General features: G+C 44.1%; 1 protein-coding gene across 1 annotated transcript; it reads left to right on the plus strand.

Annotated features, from left to right (window-relative positions):
* The first annotated feature begins 3,897 nt into the window (after positions 1 to 3,897).
* vasna (vasorin a) lies at positions 3,898 to 7,720 on the plus strand. Its single transcript, XM_062989572.1, has one exon. The coding sequence runs from the start codon at positions 3,898 to 3,900 to the stop codon at positions 5,938 to 5,940; it is 2,043 nt and encodes a 680-aa protein (XP_062845642.1). The 3' UTR covers positions 5,941 to 7,720.
* The last annotated feature ends 8,954 nt before the right edge of the window (positions 7,721 to 16,674 follow it).

Consider the following 16,674-nt stretch of genomic DNA (forward strand, 5'->3'; position numbering starts at 1 on the left):
AACATTCCTGCCCGGCTGTCTCAGAGATTTAATTAAACACCCCGGCGTGGCTCTGAGGGGCCAAGGTCCCCCCCCCCCCCAAAAAAAAATATTATTAACATGGACTAACCCCAGAGGCCTTGTTCTACCTGCTCGGCTCACATCACTCCGACCCACAGACGGGGGGCCAGAGCAGCACTGGAACATGTGAACATCAGTCACTACACACTACACACACTCACTACACACACTTACCACACACTCTACACACACACTTTCACCATACACACACTACACACACCTCTAACCTTCACACATTATTTACATACACTATGTGTGTAGTGTTACTGTATGTGTGTGGTGTTACTGTGACACTGTTACACACTGTGTGTGTGTGTGTGTGTGTGTGTGTAAGAGCATGCACTTGTAATAACCTCTCTGAAGAATTTGGGAGGTTTGGTCAATGGAAGCACTAGAGGACTAAAACCAAGCCAAGAGTAACACTGCACACACACACACACACACACACACACACACACACTACACACTCACTCTCCCTACACACAGTACACACACTACACACACACACACTTACTACACATACTATACACACACTGCATTACACACTAGATATATTACAAGACAAACCCGACACATTCTACAATACACACTACACACATTACACACATTATACATACTACACAATACACACAACACATTTACTATACACGCTGTACTCTGTACACATTACACACACATACACACACACTGTACACAACTTTAAGTTTAGACCCTTGTTTGAGGGATGTAGGGTGTTTTGGTGTGTGAAACCAGGGGGGATCAGAAGCAGTTCTGGGATTTTATTAGCTGTAGGGCCACTAAGGGGCCACAGGTTGGGAAGATATCATGGTTCATCCTAAACAGCTCACCATCACTATTGAGTTCAGGACTGGTTACCCCTAACATACACTGGTCATAATTGAGGTTCATTTGAGGCTGTTAGTGACCCGGCTGGTCTGTATGATGTTTGTAAAAGGTTGTCTGGAGGTTCTTCTCTGGAGCTTCTTCTCTAAAGGTTCCTCTCTGGATGAAATGAGAGTGGGAGGTAAAGCTTGGTGGTGGGTCACCTCTCATTAGGTCTGGTTGATGGAAACAAGCAAACACAAACATTTGAGCGGGGGCCGAGGGGCCCCGAGGGGGGACAGGAGTGTGTTTCAGCTTGTCCACCGAGCGTCTTTTTAACACATCAAACATCTTCCTGTCGTTCCTCGTGTCCTCAGGGCTCGGAGCGGGCGAGTGTGAGTGTGTTTACAGTCGAGTGTGTTGTGTTACACACGTTCTCTTCAGTTTGTTGATGCCAGCACTTGATCAGAACATCAATCATTTCTTCTGCTCAGGTTCTGACTGCTGTGGGTTCTTACCCTGAATGGTTTCTGTGTAAACAAATCCATTCCGATAACACAAATTTCTTTGAGGCATTCACATTATTTAAGAATCGTAGCTGCTTGTATTGTTTGTTTTATGGAACACACTAGTTGTTTATTGTAAATATCTTCTGTGACTCCCTGACCACAAGGTTGAGAGTCGTTGATTTAGTGTGTGTGTGTGTGTGTGTGTGTGTTGGTTGCTCGACATTGTACTGACTGCAGTAGGTTATTATCTAAAGGGCAGAGAGACGAGGTTTAACAGGAAGAGCATAAAGAAAAAATATGTGACTGTATCGGATTCTTAACATACTTAAGTAGTGTGTTTGTGTGTGTGTGTGTGTGTGTGTGTGTGTGTGTGTGTGTGTGTAATCGACTAGGGTGGAGCGGAGTGTGTCGCTTCACAATGAGCTGCATTGTGTTTGGATGTGTCTAAGCCCTGAGGTGCCACCACACACACGCTGAACATACGCCACCTCTGAGTCATGATATGATTAGAACCGGCTCGGACCCCTGAGATCCTCCACAGAACCAGAACCAGAACCTTCTTCTCTTTCAGCTTCTCCTTGTACTGCTGGAGTTTGTACTTTTGCACCACCATCACAATCTAATCATCAGCAGCTCTTTGTACTGTGGGAGGAAACCGGAGCACCCAGAGGAAACCTACACATAAAGGACCCGGAGAATCGAACCCAGGCCCTTCTTACTGGGAGGCATCAGCCCCACCCAGAGTGCCCCCCGTGCCACCTCTTAGAACCTGACCTGGTCCCCCAAATTAATTCCAGGTTGTTAAGTTTGTCTTAATGAAGCTTTAAACCCAGAGCCGCTGAACCATGGTGGGTCCAGATCTGAATAAATCTCCCCAGTCTCAGCCTGACCATGCCCACTTTTATCATGGTGACCAGAACAACAGCAGGTGACCAGAATGCCGAGCGTTTCCCTCCTGCTGTGTGGTGAGATGAGACTTTATTAAACTGAGAGATGAAGGAATAGCTGAGTGTTATGAGAGTCTTATGAGGTTTAGTTCCTGTCAGCGCTGCAGCGCTACAGCTGGCACCGTGCCCACTCACCGAGCTCACAGCCATCATCTGGGTGGGTCAGATTCCACAAACATACCAAACGAACACTGGAACACACACGTGTCAGAAAAAAGGAGTCAGAGAGAGAGAGGAAGAGGGCGAGTCTTTCACCTGAGGAACTGTTTATGGAACCAGACACATACCAGCAACTGGGTTCCGTCCTCGCCTCAGCTCAGGGTCTGTGTGGAGTTTGGTATGTTCTCCACACATCTGCATAGATTTTAGTTGATAGCCCAAAGCTCCACCCACTAGGCTCTTACTGTTCCAGGAGTCTTCGATCTGTGGTGCAGAATCAGGGATGGTTGGTGCTGGACTGATGGTCCTTCTAGTTTCTGGTACTAAAAGTTTCAACACTTGATGTTTGGAGTGATCAGGATGAGCTGTTCTATACTTCAGGTTCAGGTTCTAAATATTAAATGTTCCTATAGATTTAGAATGGATCGGTAACATAACTGTGGGAGCACTAAACATCTAGGTCTCACACATCATCACTGAGTTTCCATGTGGAGGTAGAGCGATACTGCTCATGATACACGCCCCACTGCTAATGGGTTTATTTATCCAGGTCTCTTGGCATTACGGAGCCCAGTTGTGTGTGTTTGGGTGGGCGGTGAGATGGTGGGTGGGCCTGACTGATGCAGTCTCATTGCCAGGGTTCTAAACCTCGCCTCATGTCTTCTGTAAACAAACAGTGAAATCTATGAGACCGTGTGTGTGTGTTACCCGGTCAAGTCAACAGTCCAGCAACAGTCCAGTATTTACCAGAACAGGATAGTATGGGGTGCTGGGGTGCCAGCAAACCCAGAAGGGAAACGTCCAGTCAGGTCTTCCAGCTTTTCTGTCCGACGCCACACAGATCTCCTGCGCTGGACTGGAGAGCTCGAAGCAACTGCAGCTGTAACAATAAGAGCGTGCAGGGTTTTATTGATTATGGTCCGAAGCCAAACGTGTCTCAAAATTCCATTGTGTGTGTTTACATCAGAGGAAGCTTCAGAACGAGCTGTGAAGGTCTGGAAGAAACATTAGTTACTGTCAGTGTGTTTCTTTAGTTTTTAATGATGCTGCCAACTGACGTATTAATTAGTTGCATAAAAAAGTAATTTCATTTATTACTGTTAACAGAACCTGCCCTACCTAACCAATCCTAAGTTTGCTCTAGAGATTATTTCTACATGATTTTTAGGTGATTAACTACATGATTACTAGGTCATCACTATATGATTACTTGGTGATTACTAGGTGGTTCTGTTATGATAACTAGATGATTACTAGGTGATACGTACATGATCACTAGGTGATTACTAGGTGATACCTACATGATTACTGCATGATTACTACGTCATTATCAGGTGTAACGTAGTTCCATGTCACTCACATTGTTGTGTCCCATCCTGCAGGTCTGTGCTGTTGGAACAATGTCTCTGTGGACCTTCTCTTGGAAGCTTGCTCTGCTCTCCTTGCTGTTATTACCGGAGATATTCTGCAGGGTCTGTCCCCAGCACTGCTCCTGCTCCATCACCAACTCCATCTTCTGCACCCAGAGGCGGGCCACCTCCATGCCTCTCAACCTGCCAGTCTCCACCCGCCAGTTGTACGTCTTCCAGAACGGAATTACTTCCCTGCAGCAGCACGACATCCTGGGTCTAGTGGATCTGGTGGATTTGGATCTCAGCCAGAACGAACTCAAGATGGTTCCAGATGGGGTCTTTAGTTCCCTCAGCTCCCTACAAAACCTGGACCTGTCCTCAAACCACATCACCCACATCTCCAAGGACAGCTTTGCTGGACTGCTGAACCTGGAGAGGTTGTACTTGCACAACAACCGCATCCAGAGGATTCACCCGGAGGCTTTCACAGGTTTGGAGCAGCTGCTGGAGCTGAAGCTGCACGGAAACCAGATTGATGTGCTTCCTGCGCTAAAGCTACCAAGATTGCTCCTGCTGGACATTAGCAACAACAGAATGGCTTTACCTGGACCCAAAGACCTGCAGACATCACACCTGGAGTCTCTAAAGGTGGCTGGGCTGGGGCTAACAACCTTGGATGAGGGATTAATAAGAAGTCTGGGGAACCTTCATGATTTAGACGTATCCCAGAACAAGTTAACTGAGCTGCCACCTGTACTGAGATCAGCGAAAGGTTTGATTGGCCTAAACCTTGCAGGTAACCCTCTGGGCCCGCTCTCGCAGGAGGACTTTAAGAACCTGGTGGGACTGCAGAAGCTGGATCTGAGCAGCCTAAATCTGCAGGGCTTTCCTGTGGGGTTTTTACAGATGTTCCCCAGGTTGAATCAGCTAACAGCTGCAGAGAACCCTTTTAACTGCGTTTGTCCGTTAGCATCGTTTCTCAACTGGCTCAAGGACATGAATGTAGAACTTGGTCGAAAAGAGGAGACGCGTTGCCACTTCCCTCCTGTTAATGCAGGCAAGATTCTTGCTGAACTGGAACACAAAGACTTTGGTTGCCCCACCACCATTACCGAACTTTCTGATGTATTTACTACCATCAGAATGGAAATGACCCCAGAGCCCACTACTGCTGTGGGTACCACTCTTTCTACCCCTGTTTTTCTGTCCACTAAGGAACCACTGGTTGACTTTAACCAGTATGTTCCTCAGGAGAAGGATGCTGCTGCATCCTCCAGTACTGTGGAACATGAGGAGCACATGTGCCCAGTAAGCATCTGCCTTAATGGTGGAACATGTAGGTTTGACCAGGGAGGGCAAATAGATTGCCTCTGCCCTCCAGAAACATCTGGAAAATATTGTGAAAACCAGGAGGAGCCTCAACCTTCTCCAGTGGCTCCAAGAAAGGCAGTGATGACAGTTCCAGTGGTACAACCAGACAGCATTAGCTCCCACCATGTGACCAGCACATCCATCTCTCTAGACCTGCACCGTTACATAGAGTCACGTCCCAACATCCGCGGGATTCGTCTGACTTACCGCAATCTGTCTGGTCCTGACCGCAGACCTCTTCAGCTCAACGTCCCGCCCTCGTATCCGGAGTACACGCTCCGAGGCCTGCAGCCAAACTGTACGTACTTTGTATGCGCGAGTCCTTTGGGAGAACCAGTAGAGGAAGAGATGGGTTCCTGCATGGAGGCTCGGACATCTGGAGTCTTTTATCCGCCACCCGAGAACAAGCCGGAACCTTTCTTCCTGCTCGTTCCCATACTGGTGGCGGTGGCTGCCGTCATGGCAGTCATGATAGTCACCTTGGTGGTGGTGGTTTTGTGCAAGCGAATTACTAAAACTCCAAAGCACTTAGACCTAGCTGATCCAACTCCTTTTGAGCTGGAAGGAGTGAAGACATGTTTAGAGAACGGGACTGCGTCTCAGAAACGTCCTGAGCGCTTACCGCTACCTCAGAACCACACGGATTACGAGACCCTACTGATCCAAGAACAGTTTACTTCTAACAACAACACCAACGAGAGGTTACCCTCATATTTCTGAATATGTGCTGCCTTTGTCGGTAGGCGTGTTGTTCTGTCTGACTGACAAAAGTATTTAAACCAAGTGCAATAACCAGACGAGGTATTCCGCGGTACTCTGTAATGAACGCTTCATGGACGGCCAAGTCACTGGGGAACAGGGGCACTAGGGGTGTACAGATCTAGTGGTGCCAAAGACTTCAACTCCAGTCAGACTGTGAACAGACAGAATCTTTAATCGGACTAAACGAAGGTTCTTGCTGAATATCTGTCTTTGCATATCACCTATGAAACCCTGGGACTAACCACAATGTGACTGCTCCTCCAGGACTACCAAGGGCATCTATGCTCCTCAACTTGCACTGACCTTGTTTATGAGTCAGCAAACTATTTCTGCACTGATTTGTCCTTCAAAAGGGCTACGTTAGCGAACACGGAGCGCTTCTTCATCCGCTGTTCCTTCATGCTGCAGCTTCAAACCCACCTCATTCCTTTCTCTTGAACCCGTGTTCATCCCTGCTCCCTCCCTCCCCAACCACATGTCCATGTGTGGAGGATGAAGAGACTGTTTACCTTTCTGTATAGTTTGTATTGTGTATGTGAAGGCTGTCGGACTGATGTGATATTTTATTATTATTTGTAGTTTTTTATACTCTGTCGTACATGAACCTGAGCCATAGATGTTTGTACGTAGGTCACGTTAACCTTGTGTTTCAGAGAATCGGTGTAGATAGAGATGACATTTTTGCACTTCAGGAATCAGTTTGTTGACTCTTTTTGACCAGATTTAGCTGGTAATTTTACCCCCACATAAAGATTGAGTTATTAAGAATAATGTTTTTAACCTGCGGACTCGACACTTCAAATGTGAAACTTCTTGCCTCTTTTTGCAGAATCAGTCTAAACACAAAACAAAAAGCACGTTTTTTACTGATGCCACATTTTCAGTAGCTCAAAATGACATATTTCGGATTTGGAACCCTTGGGTTATTTCCACTAAAGGAACCGGTGCTGCTTGATTTCTGGGCCCAAGGCAACTGCAGCGAACAATACAGAGCATGAAAGTTCAGATTCACACGACATGTTTCAAAAGATTCAAGAGCAAACGAACTGAAAGAATTTATTGCTGAAGTACAAAAACATTACAGTAATTTGTTTACCTCCGGCGTTTACAGAATGGAGGGACCTTGGAGGCGTTTCTGCATTTTGACTGATTTAAACAGAACCACCTGGTACACATTCTATTCAGGGACTCCAAACTTTTTGTGATTAATTTGCAGCCTTAATTTCCAAACCAACTAAAAAACATCAACAGCTCTACAGTAGATGTGAAGGTTTCCAGTTCAGTACTAGTCTTAATCCTTTTCTGGAAAATCCCAGCATGTTTCTTAATCAGTACCAGTTCAGGATCAACACTCATCAAACTGGGTTCATAAAAAAGTAGTCCTGATCCAGTTCAAATCCGCTTACTGCACTGATGCTTCAGCATTAGCTTCAGTCCTGATGGATGTATCGGAACCTCTGCCTGCGCAGATGTTCTTGACACATCCAAACATTTAAACTGGAACGAGGCGTCACACAGCGTACAGGACCCCGAATATTTCAGACCTCCTTTAAACCCCTTTTAGGTCTCTCGTTTGCTTTTTTAGGAGGAGTAGGGAGGATTATTTTTCATTTGCCATGTTTTGTGTATAAACCAGAGCTCTTGTTTTATCAAACCTAAAGAAAACATGCTGGTGTGTGTGTGTGTGTGTGTGTGTGTGTGTGTGTGTGTGTGTGTGTTTAAGAAAATAAAACTGTAAAAACGCTTTTTTTGTGGTTGGCTCTTCTGTAAGCGTTTGTTTGGATTGTATGAACGTGGCAGGACTGTAAATCTTGCCGAGCCAGTCCGTGATTCACACAGATCAACCGCATCGGTTCAGCTGATCCAGGATCAGTTTCAGCTCCTCTAATGAGTCTGAAGGTTTTGCACACGGCTGAGCTCAGATCAGTTGAAAGGACGTGTATTACTGGAAATGTGAAGGATTAGCTGCAGTACGAGCGGTGCAAAGTTCAGTCTAAGCTCAGATGATGATGGATGAATGAGGAACCATCACATTTCTTATTAAGCTCTGAACGCTCCATCTGAATGTGCACAAACAGTCTTATTACATCTTAATCAACAATCAGAAGAGATGAGAACTGTAAGGAACCTTCTGGAAGTGCTCGATCAGGCACGCAGGGATCCTAAAAATAAGTCACGTTTAAAAAATTTGAGTAAAACCTCAAACCCAGCTGAGGACGTACGTTTTCCATACTGCCCAAAACAAACACACTAAATTTAATGTAAAAAGAAGAAAAGCATCAGATCTCATGATTGCACAGGTTTGTTTACTGTATTCTGGTGTAAACACGTCTCTTAAACCCATTCATTCTGACAGCAGAAGCAGCTTGTTTATTTACATATGTCGTCTTTTTGGATTAGGAACATCTGTACATGGTTTGACTGACACGTTGTTGGAAAGCTCAGTTCGAACAATCTGATCCGAGCACGTTTTGGGAGGGGAGCACTGAGAGATCGAAAGAATGAGTCGCCTTTATCGAGTGAAATCTGGTGTTAATAAAAGAGGGGAAGGTTATTCGGGGGTTGGAAGGGGGGTCGAATGGGGCGAGTCATTTGGGGGGTGAAATTTGAGTGGAAACCGATGGATGGTTTGATAATAACTTACAAAACGTCCCCCACAAAGTCCAAGTGCTGGCAGATATATGAGCAACCATCAGCCTCCCCAACCGGAGAGGAACGAGGGAGGAAAACGAGATGGAAAGTACGAGAGGGAACCGAATACAGAAAAAAATAAAAGTGGTTTAAATGTAATAATAATTATAGCAATAATAATCTTTCATTTCAGCTGAACCGTTTTTTCTGCTGTGATCTTTTACCTCGGAAATTCCCAAAAATGTTCTTTCCAACGAAAAGATTGTGGTTAAACTCAGGTAGTGCAAATCTGGCATCACTTCAAACCAGAACACACACACACACACGGTAGAGCCTCAGGGTGTGTACCCCACAGGACCTCTGAACACTGACCTTTAACCCCACAGGAATGGAGTATAATGATGCAGCCTGTCACATGTGTGTCCAGACACAACCGTGTACACGTGCTACACCCACAGCAGTGTGGCGCCGGGGTCCCAGATTCACTCAGTCACTCATTCATAACGTTCGCCAAACCTTTTTTATACAATCAGCGCAACTTATGCTCCAGGTTCCTTCTTAAGGGCCCAAAAATATCATATTCACAATGCTGTGGGCGCCTAAATATAAAAACCTTTTAATTAAAGTAGAAAACAGTGTTGGTGAAGGTTGGTGGTGTGTGGGCATCAGTCTGCAGAGGTTCTGTGATAAGGAGCCCAGTACGAATATTAGTGGTATAATCACTATTAGCTCCTTGCCCAACTGGCCACAGTACAAATGCTTACACCATGACCACCTCTTCCACTATCCAGAAGTATTGGGACGCCCCTTCTAATTATTGAATTCATGTGTTCCAGCCAATAGCAACAATCGCTAATGTATAATAAATCAATCATATAAAGGAAATGATATGCTGTCATCTTTTGACTGAATGAGCACAAATTCCCATACACAGAAACACTTCAAAGTGTTGTGAGAACCATCTCAGAAGCTTTTGGGTTGGATTAGGGTTGGGGGGCAATTATTTTTTTCACAGCAATGTAGTGATAGTAAATACCTGAGATTCTATGATAATGGAGGTTGTGAAGTGAATGGAACTGTGGTGGTGGGTGTAACATCCTCAGGCTTCAGTCATTCATTTGAACTCCACACACACTCTCACACACACACCCTGTAATGAGGGCCTGTCATGTCAAATAAAGAACCAGTTAACACAGACCTGGAGGTGTACCCTCCCCCAAACCTCCAGCCAAAGGTATATAGTTTGACTATAACCAGTTTGGATATGCTCAAATCCCCTGTACGCCCTGGCCTCTGTGTGTTGCTCAGCACATGCCCTCCTTCAACACGTGTGAAGCCGCTGACGACTAAAACGGATTAAAGTGTGAATCTGAGCTGAATCTGCATCAGTGTGGAATAAGCGCCAGATCCAGGGTTACAGCTCCATGTGTATCTGTGTTTATCTGGATTCTCCTCCCTGTTTCACTTTTAAACTTGTGTTACAGCTCCAGCTTCTGAGAAACGGTGAGAATCAGAATCAGCTTCTCTTAAGAGTCTAAAACGCTTCTGGTTCAGAATAAAGCTTAACGTGGTTTAATGTAGTAAAAGAAGGAGACAGGAGCACTAAACTTCTCTTCATTATTACTGCTCATAAGTTCCTCCACTAATCACATTCCTCACTCGCTGTTTTACTACAATAAGTCATGGTAAGCGTTGTTCGTACCGCCGCTTCTCATGTGAATGCTCCATGTTGAACTTGGGTGCTTGTGTGATGTTTTTTAGTGTATTAGACTGCTATGCCACCTGGTGCCCTTAAATGTTGTGGGTTTTATTCCCTGGTACCCTCAGGAACTCACAGTAAAGATCAGTGAGCTGATTCAGTGCTGTGTGAGTGCTCTGTTCATCCTAACAGCTTCAGTTATTCAGTTATTATAGTAAAATGCTACTGATAGCAGGAGAGCAGCTGAGACTTACTGCTACACTGAAATTATTCATTAATTATTCATTAAACATTCAGTAATGGTTTACAGTCAGTCAGGAGGCACTCAGAGAGTTCAGAGTTAGCTTTGGTTGCTAACAGTGACTGGAAAATGCTGAGGTAAAATATTAACACAATTCAATTTTTATAACTTTTTGTGCATGTAGAACCTGAATTAGTCCTTAAAGTTCATTTTGGTGACATTTAATTGTATTTTTGAAGCTGCAAAAACAAAGTAAGTGAATAAATTAGAAATGCTCAAGTTGTAGCTAAAATGCTAACTGATCATTTCTGACAGGAAAAAAACACTGAGCAGAAAGTTTGTGGCTCTGACTGAGGTGTTTATAGAACAGAATTATTTTATTATTTTATTTATTAGGATTTTAACGGCATGTTTTACACTTTGGTTCCATTCATGACAGGACAGGTCGTTACTGCTTACACAAGATTCATCAGTTCAAGTTTAATATCAAACACACTCATGAACTATTTATCTCCAATTCACCTCACTTACACGCCTTTGTACTGTGGAAGGAAACCGGAGCACCTGGAGGAAACCCACATAGACACGGGGAGAACATGCAAACTCCACACAGAAAGGACACACAATAATTTATGCACAATAAGCTGTTATAACAGTTCTGGTTCTCCTTGGTATCGGTTCTACAGAGTGTGGATCAGCTGTAGGGATCTGTTTTTGCTGATGGTGGTGGAACATACGTCTACATGCTGTTACTAATAACCTGAGATGGTGGAGGAACACCGCGTGTGTCGTCATCCTGGAAAAGACCAGTTCCATCAGGTAAGAAATGTTTCATTATGTTCATCACCTGATCTGTATTGCTTTGTATTAATTGTGTGTGTTCCACACACCTTTAATATACGACCAAAAGTATGTGGGCACCTCTCCTAATGATAAAATTTAAGTGTTTTAGCCACATTTATTATGCAAAATAGATTAGGACCACTGATTGATTAGTCATAATCCTATGATTAGGATACATAGAGGACCACTGTAAATTGAGATACTGATAGCAAGACAGACCTTCTCTGCTTTAATAAATGCTGTTTTAAATGAATTGGCACAAATTCCACAGATACATTTCAAAGTTTGGTGGAAAGCCTACGCAGAAGATAGAAGATCCGTTACAGTTATGAAGAGGAGTAACTCTACTGTAATACCCACTGTAATGCCCCTGGGTTTGGAATGGAACGGCCGACAAGCTCGTGATCAGGCATCTGTTTTTTTGTGGGGGTTTTTTTGGCCATGCAGTGTCCAAGATTGTGGTTGCTGATCACGAAAAATTCTCCACCCACTCGCCCGGCCAGCACTACATTAAAAACCGCTCTGGTTCATGCGCTGGCTGTTTCCTGATGGAAATAATTCAATCTGAAATGTTTTTCCAGTGTTTTCAGCAGCAGTGGTGGAACGGGTCAGTGTGAGATGTGGTGATGAGGAAAGTGTTGGAACAGAACGGAATTGAACATGAAAACAGATGTTTTCACACACACACACACACACACACACAGCATATATAGTGAAATATAAAATTGTTAAATGGGTTAAAACACTTTATAGATTGCGGGTGGTTTGGTGTCTGATTATAAATTATATTCATACGTATTTCTGTTGTTTTGTTTGTTTGTTTCAGCTCTTTCACAACCTGTTTGGACCAAGTTCCTTGTTTTGTAATAAATTTTTGTTTTTTTTGCAGCTGAATCTTACCCCCCAAGAGGTGCAAACTTTAGTCTAGATCTTGCAGAGTCTCCACTGTACGATTATACAAACGTCCTCCGCAGCACCACAGCCAACTCATGCGTGGTGTTTTTTCTTCAGTGGTGTTGAGTTTCTTTAGAATATCTGAAAACTCGTTCATCTCTCAAGTCTGAGTACTAAATTACCAGATCTGAAATCACTACTGTGTTCCAAACTGCCTCCAAACTGAAGGCAACATTAGCACAAAAGTTGATCAGGATTGTGATTGTTGATGTGTGTGTTTTTGTCGTAGAGCTGAAGCATAGGAGTCTTAGATTAGCATGTAGGATGTCTGGAGTGGTATAAAGCATACCCTGATTGGACTCCGTAGATGAATCATGCTTCACTAGTTGAGGATTGCTGGTCGTTTTGCTTGTGCTGCTGTTCTTCTTAATTCTACAGAATGCTAGGACCTTCTAGACTCCAGCTTTAAGGCAACAGTTTGGGGAATACCCTTTTCTAGTTCAGAATACTCCATCCAGCATCTTTAGGCTGAATGCTGACTGTGAGCCAGGCCTTGTTGTCCAACATCATTGGCTCACCGTGAATGACCTAACCGCTTATTATGCTCTTATAAGTTTATTGTAGTGAATCCCTGCAGTCATGTTGCAAAATCGTCTGTGTTACTGTACTGTGTGCTGTAGGACGTGCTGGTGTCTATAAACTTTTGGTTCTGTATAATCCACCTCCACACATTTAGTTTCACTAAAGCAGCGACATTTTATTTATAGAGAAAACACAGTTCAACTCAGACGTGAGTGTGTGTGTATGTGCCGAATGTGTGTACTGTGTGTATATATAAAAGTGTGTACTGTTGTGTATGTGTGCGTGTATTGTGTGGATTTTTCTGTGTGTGTGTGTGTGTTGTTTGTGTGTGTGTGTGTGTGTTCAGTGGATATGAAGCATGACTGGGTCTCCAGCGTGTTGGATTTCATCATCTTAATTAATCACAGACCCAAAACAACCAACCAACGCTTGTTACACACACACATTCCAAACACACACTCCAGCACACACTCCAGCACACACAGTACACACTCATATATTCCAGACACACACTACAGCACACGCATATGCACACACACACATTACAAACACACACACAATACACATTTTCCAAAATACACACACAGTACACACTCACACATTTCAAACACACACACACACACGCAGTGCTCTCACACACCTTTTTAGTTGTATGTGGTTTGAAATGTCAGTTTGATGTTGATGTGATAAACTTGTACAGGCTTCAGCCAATCAGAACGAGAATCTGGATATCACAAGCTTCTTCTGATGAACACAGAGAACGTCCATGTGAAGCTCAGATCTTCTGAATGATGGTGTAGAACATGGATATGAAATTTTCTGTAACTGAATATGAGTTGATGGATGTAGGAACCGTTCAGTGTGTTTTTATTGGAAGGTTCAGGCTGTTCTCCAAGAACTTTCTGCTGAAGCTCAGACCAAACAGATTAGAATGAAGCTCAGACAAGAAGCACGCTGAATCCATCCTGGACTTTTTTTCAGTACTGGTAATGATAAACTTGTGGTTAACTTGTGATACCACCCTGTCTTCACCCCTGACGCCCGGCTGATTCTGATGTTCCTCAGATTTTTTTGTATTATTATTAATTGTGAGAGCAGAAACTCAGTTCTACATGCAGCCACTGGGGACAAATAGACTGAAGGCCTCAGAGAAGAGTCATTTGGGTTTGATACCCCTCCATCACTCCAACATCCCTCCGTCTCACCCCTCCATCACTCCAACATCCCTCCGTCTCACCCCTCCATCACTGCAACATCCCTCCGTCTCACCCCTCTGTTACTCCAACATCATCTCCTCCACCTCATTAGAGGAAAATGGAGAAAATCTCAGAAATCTCAGAGCCTCCCTCATCCATCATGTCCTGAGTGTATAAATTTCAGCCGTGGTGCCGAAATCCTGTCGAGACGCCACGCATGAGTGATCCAGGAAATACAGCCGGGGGGGGGGGGGAGAGAAACACCAGAGAAATACCAGAGACACGGGGGGACCAAAACCAAAACATTACTACTCATTTAGTCACTCATTCATTCATTCACTCACCCACTCACTTACTCCTAAATTCTCTCACTCACTTGTTTCACTCACTCATTCATTCACTTACTTTTTAATTAATTCATAATTTACTCACTTATTAATGTATTAATTCACTTATTTATTCACTCCTACACACTCATTCATTCACTTACTCATTTATTTACTCACTTACTCTTACATTCATTCACTCACTGTCTCATTTTCATTCATTTATTTACATACTTGTAGTGTGATCTACATGTGTAGTAAACGTTATCATTCTGACCTGGTGTTTGTTGGTATTGGTTAGATTACCAGGATGTGTGTGGTGTTCTTGTGCAGCCAATTTTTCTCTGGTGGTTCTGGACCCTCTCTGTCCCTGACCAGCATGATGATGATTAAAACAGAATGATGTAAATGACTTCAGACTTTCATTTGGCTGAAATAAATAAACACGTCTTCATGATGATGTCACAAAGTCAGCGGGGTCAGGTTTTATTTAGCATGCAGTCGGTGACCTCTGAACCCTGACCCCACAGATGGGGTTAAACTGTGTTCTGCTCCGTTTCTCAGGAACCTACACAGTGTACAAACAGCAGGAATCATCTCAGTTCAGACCAGCAGCCAATCAAAACCTTCGTTTAGTGCTACATGAGACTCTACATGACCAAAAGTATGTGGACACCTGACCGTAGGTTTGTTGAGATTTTGGAGTTTGTGCCCATTCAGTTCCACTTAATCTCACTCTGCTTTATCACTTAGAAAACCTTTATACAGAAAGGTGTATGGAATTCACTTTCTTCATTTGCATGGATTGTCCAGTTTCTTATTTTGGCCACCCTCCTTATGTTGCTGTTGTCCTTTGTGGTGGTTATCCACAGTGTTGTTCCGCTTGGGTCTAGCTACCCGGTGCCTCAGTGGCAAGACGCGACCCCACCCCATTACATGTCCTTCTTTTTCTTATCTATGTTTATATCCATATGGACAGTGGTGGCCTAGTGGGTAGAGCTTTGAGCTATAAGTTGAAAGGTTGAGGGTTCAAATCCCAACTCTGTCATGCAGCCACTGTTGGGCTCTTGAGCAAGGCCCTTAATCCTCTCGGCTCGAGGGGCACTGTGCAATTGCAACCTGTGCTCTGACCCCAGCTTGGATACACAGGAAAATAATTTCACTGTACTGCACAAATGTAGACGAATATCTGACAAATAAAGGCGTTCTATTCTACATTATTTATAAATATGGGTTTCCATTATTTTGTCCATCAGCTGTGTGTGGTCCTGAGGTTCATGAACAGTCTGAAGGTCGTGACCTGAATATGAGCTCCATTCCACGCTTCAGAGTGACGGAGGTACTTCCTGTATCTCTCCCCCCTCTCCAAAAATAAAGCACTACTGGAGTTACAGTGTGGTAATGTGGAACAGTGAAGCGCTCTACACTTTGGGTGCTCTGACGGGGGGTGAGGTGGGGGGTGGGAATCATGCAGTATGAGTGCTGACCAGCAGAACCGCACTGTGTTTACGAGTTTTTTCAGAAGGGGATCTTCCCACGACCCTGTCTGAGACGAGCTGTTGCGTCCGGGAGCCGGAGGGAGGGAACAGGGGAGCGTTTAGGGACATGACTGAGGGGGATCCCAAACGCTTCCCAAAATATGTACGTGAGCGCACACATCCTTCAGCCATTCAAAACTATTAACTATCAACCGCTTTAGCCTGGTCAGGGTCACAGGGGGTCAGGCACAGGTAAACCGTGGGCACAAGGCAGGGGTACCTGGGTCAGGGTACAGGGGTGCCCAGGTCAGGGTGCAGGGGTTCAGTCCTCCTGTCATCCAATATTAGTTCCAGTCAGAAAACCACAGGAAGTGATGAGCTGAAGGTCTGAGATATTTCACAGTATATAAACAAACAGACTATAAACAAACAAGCTGCTCCTGTAGTTCTAGACACTGAGATAAAGTCGTTTATCTTTATTTTACTTAACGTTGTTGCTGTTTGTAATGTTGTTGACATTGACGTTGTTGATTTTTTTTTGTCATTGTTGTTTGTTGATTCTGTTGTTTTTTGATGTTGATAACGTTGGTGTTGTTTTTGATGCTGTAAATGTTTTTTTATTGTTTTTATGTTATTTTTTATGCTAACTGCTGTTCCACACACTGTGTGGTGAGTATCTGTGAGTCATTGTGGTTCAGGGTGGAACCATCAGCTCCAGTTCTGCTCCAGTTTCTCTCCTGTAAGACTCAGCACATCAGAATAAGTTCAGAACGTACAGTATGTACCCTCAGTCAAAACTGAT

This window comes from Trichomycterus rosablanca, chromosome 27 (genome assembly GCF_030014385.1).
Source record: "Trichomycterus rosablanca isolate fTriRos1 chromosome 27, fTriRos1.hap1, whole genome shotgun sequence".
NCBI classification, from domain to species: Eukaryota; Metazoa; Chordata; class Actinopteri; order Siluriformes; family Trichomycteridae; genus Trichomycterus; species Trichomycterus rosablanca.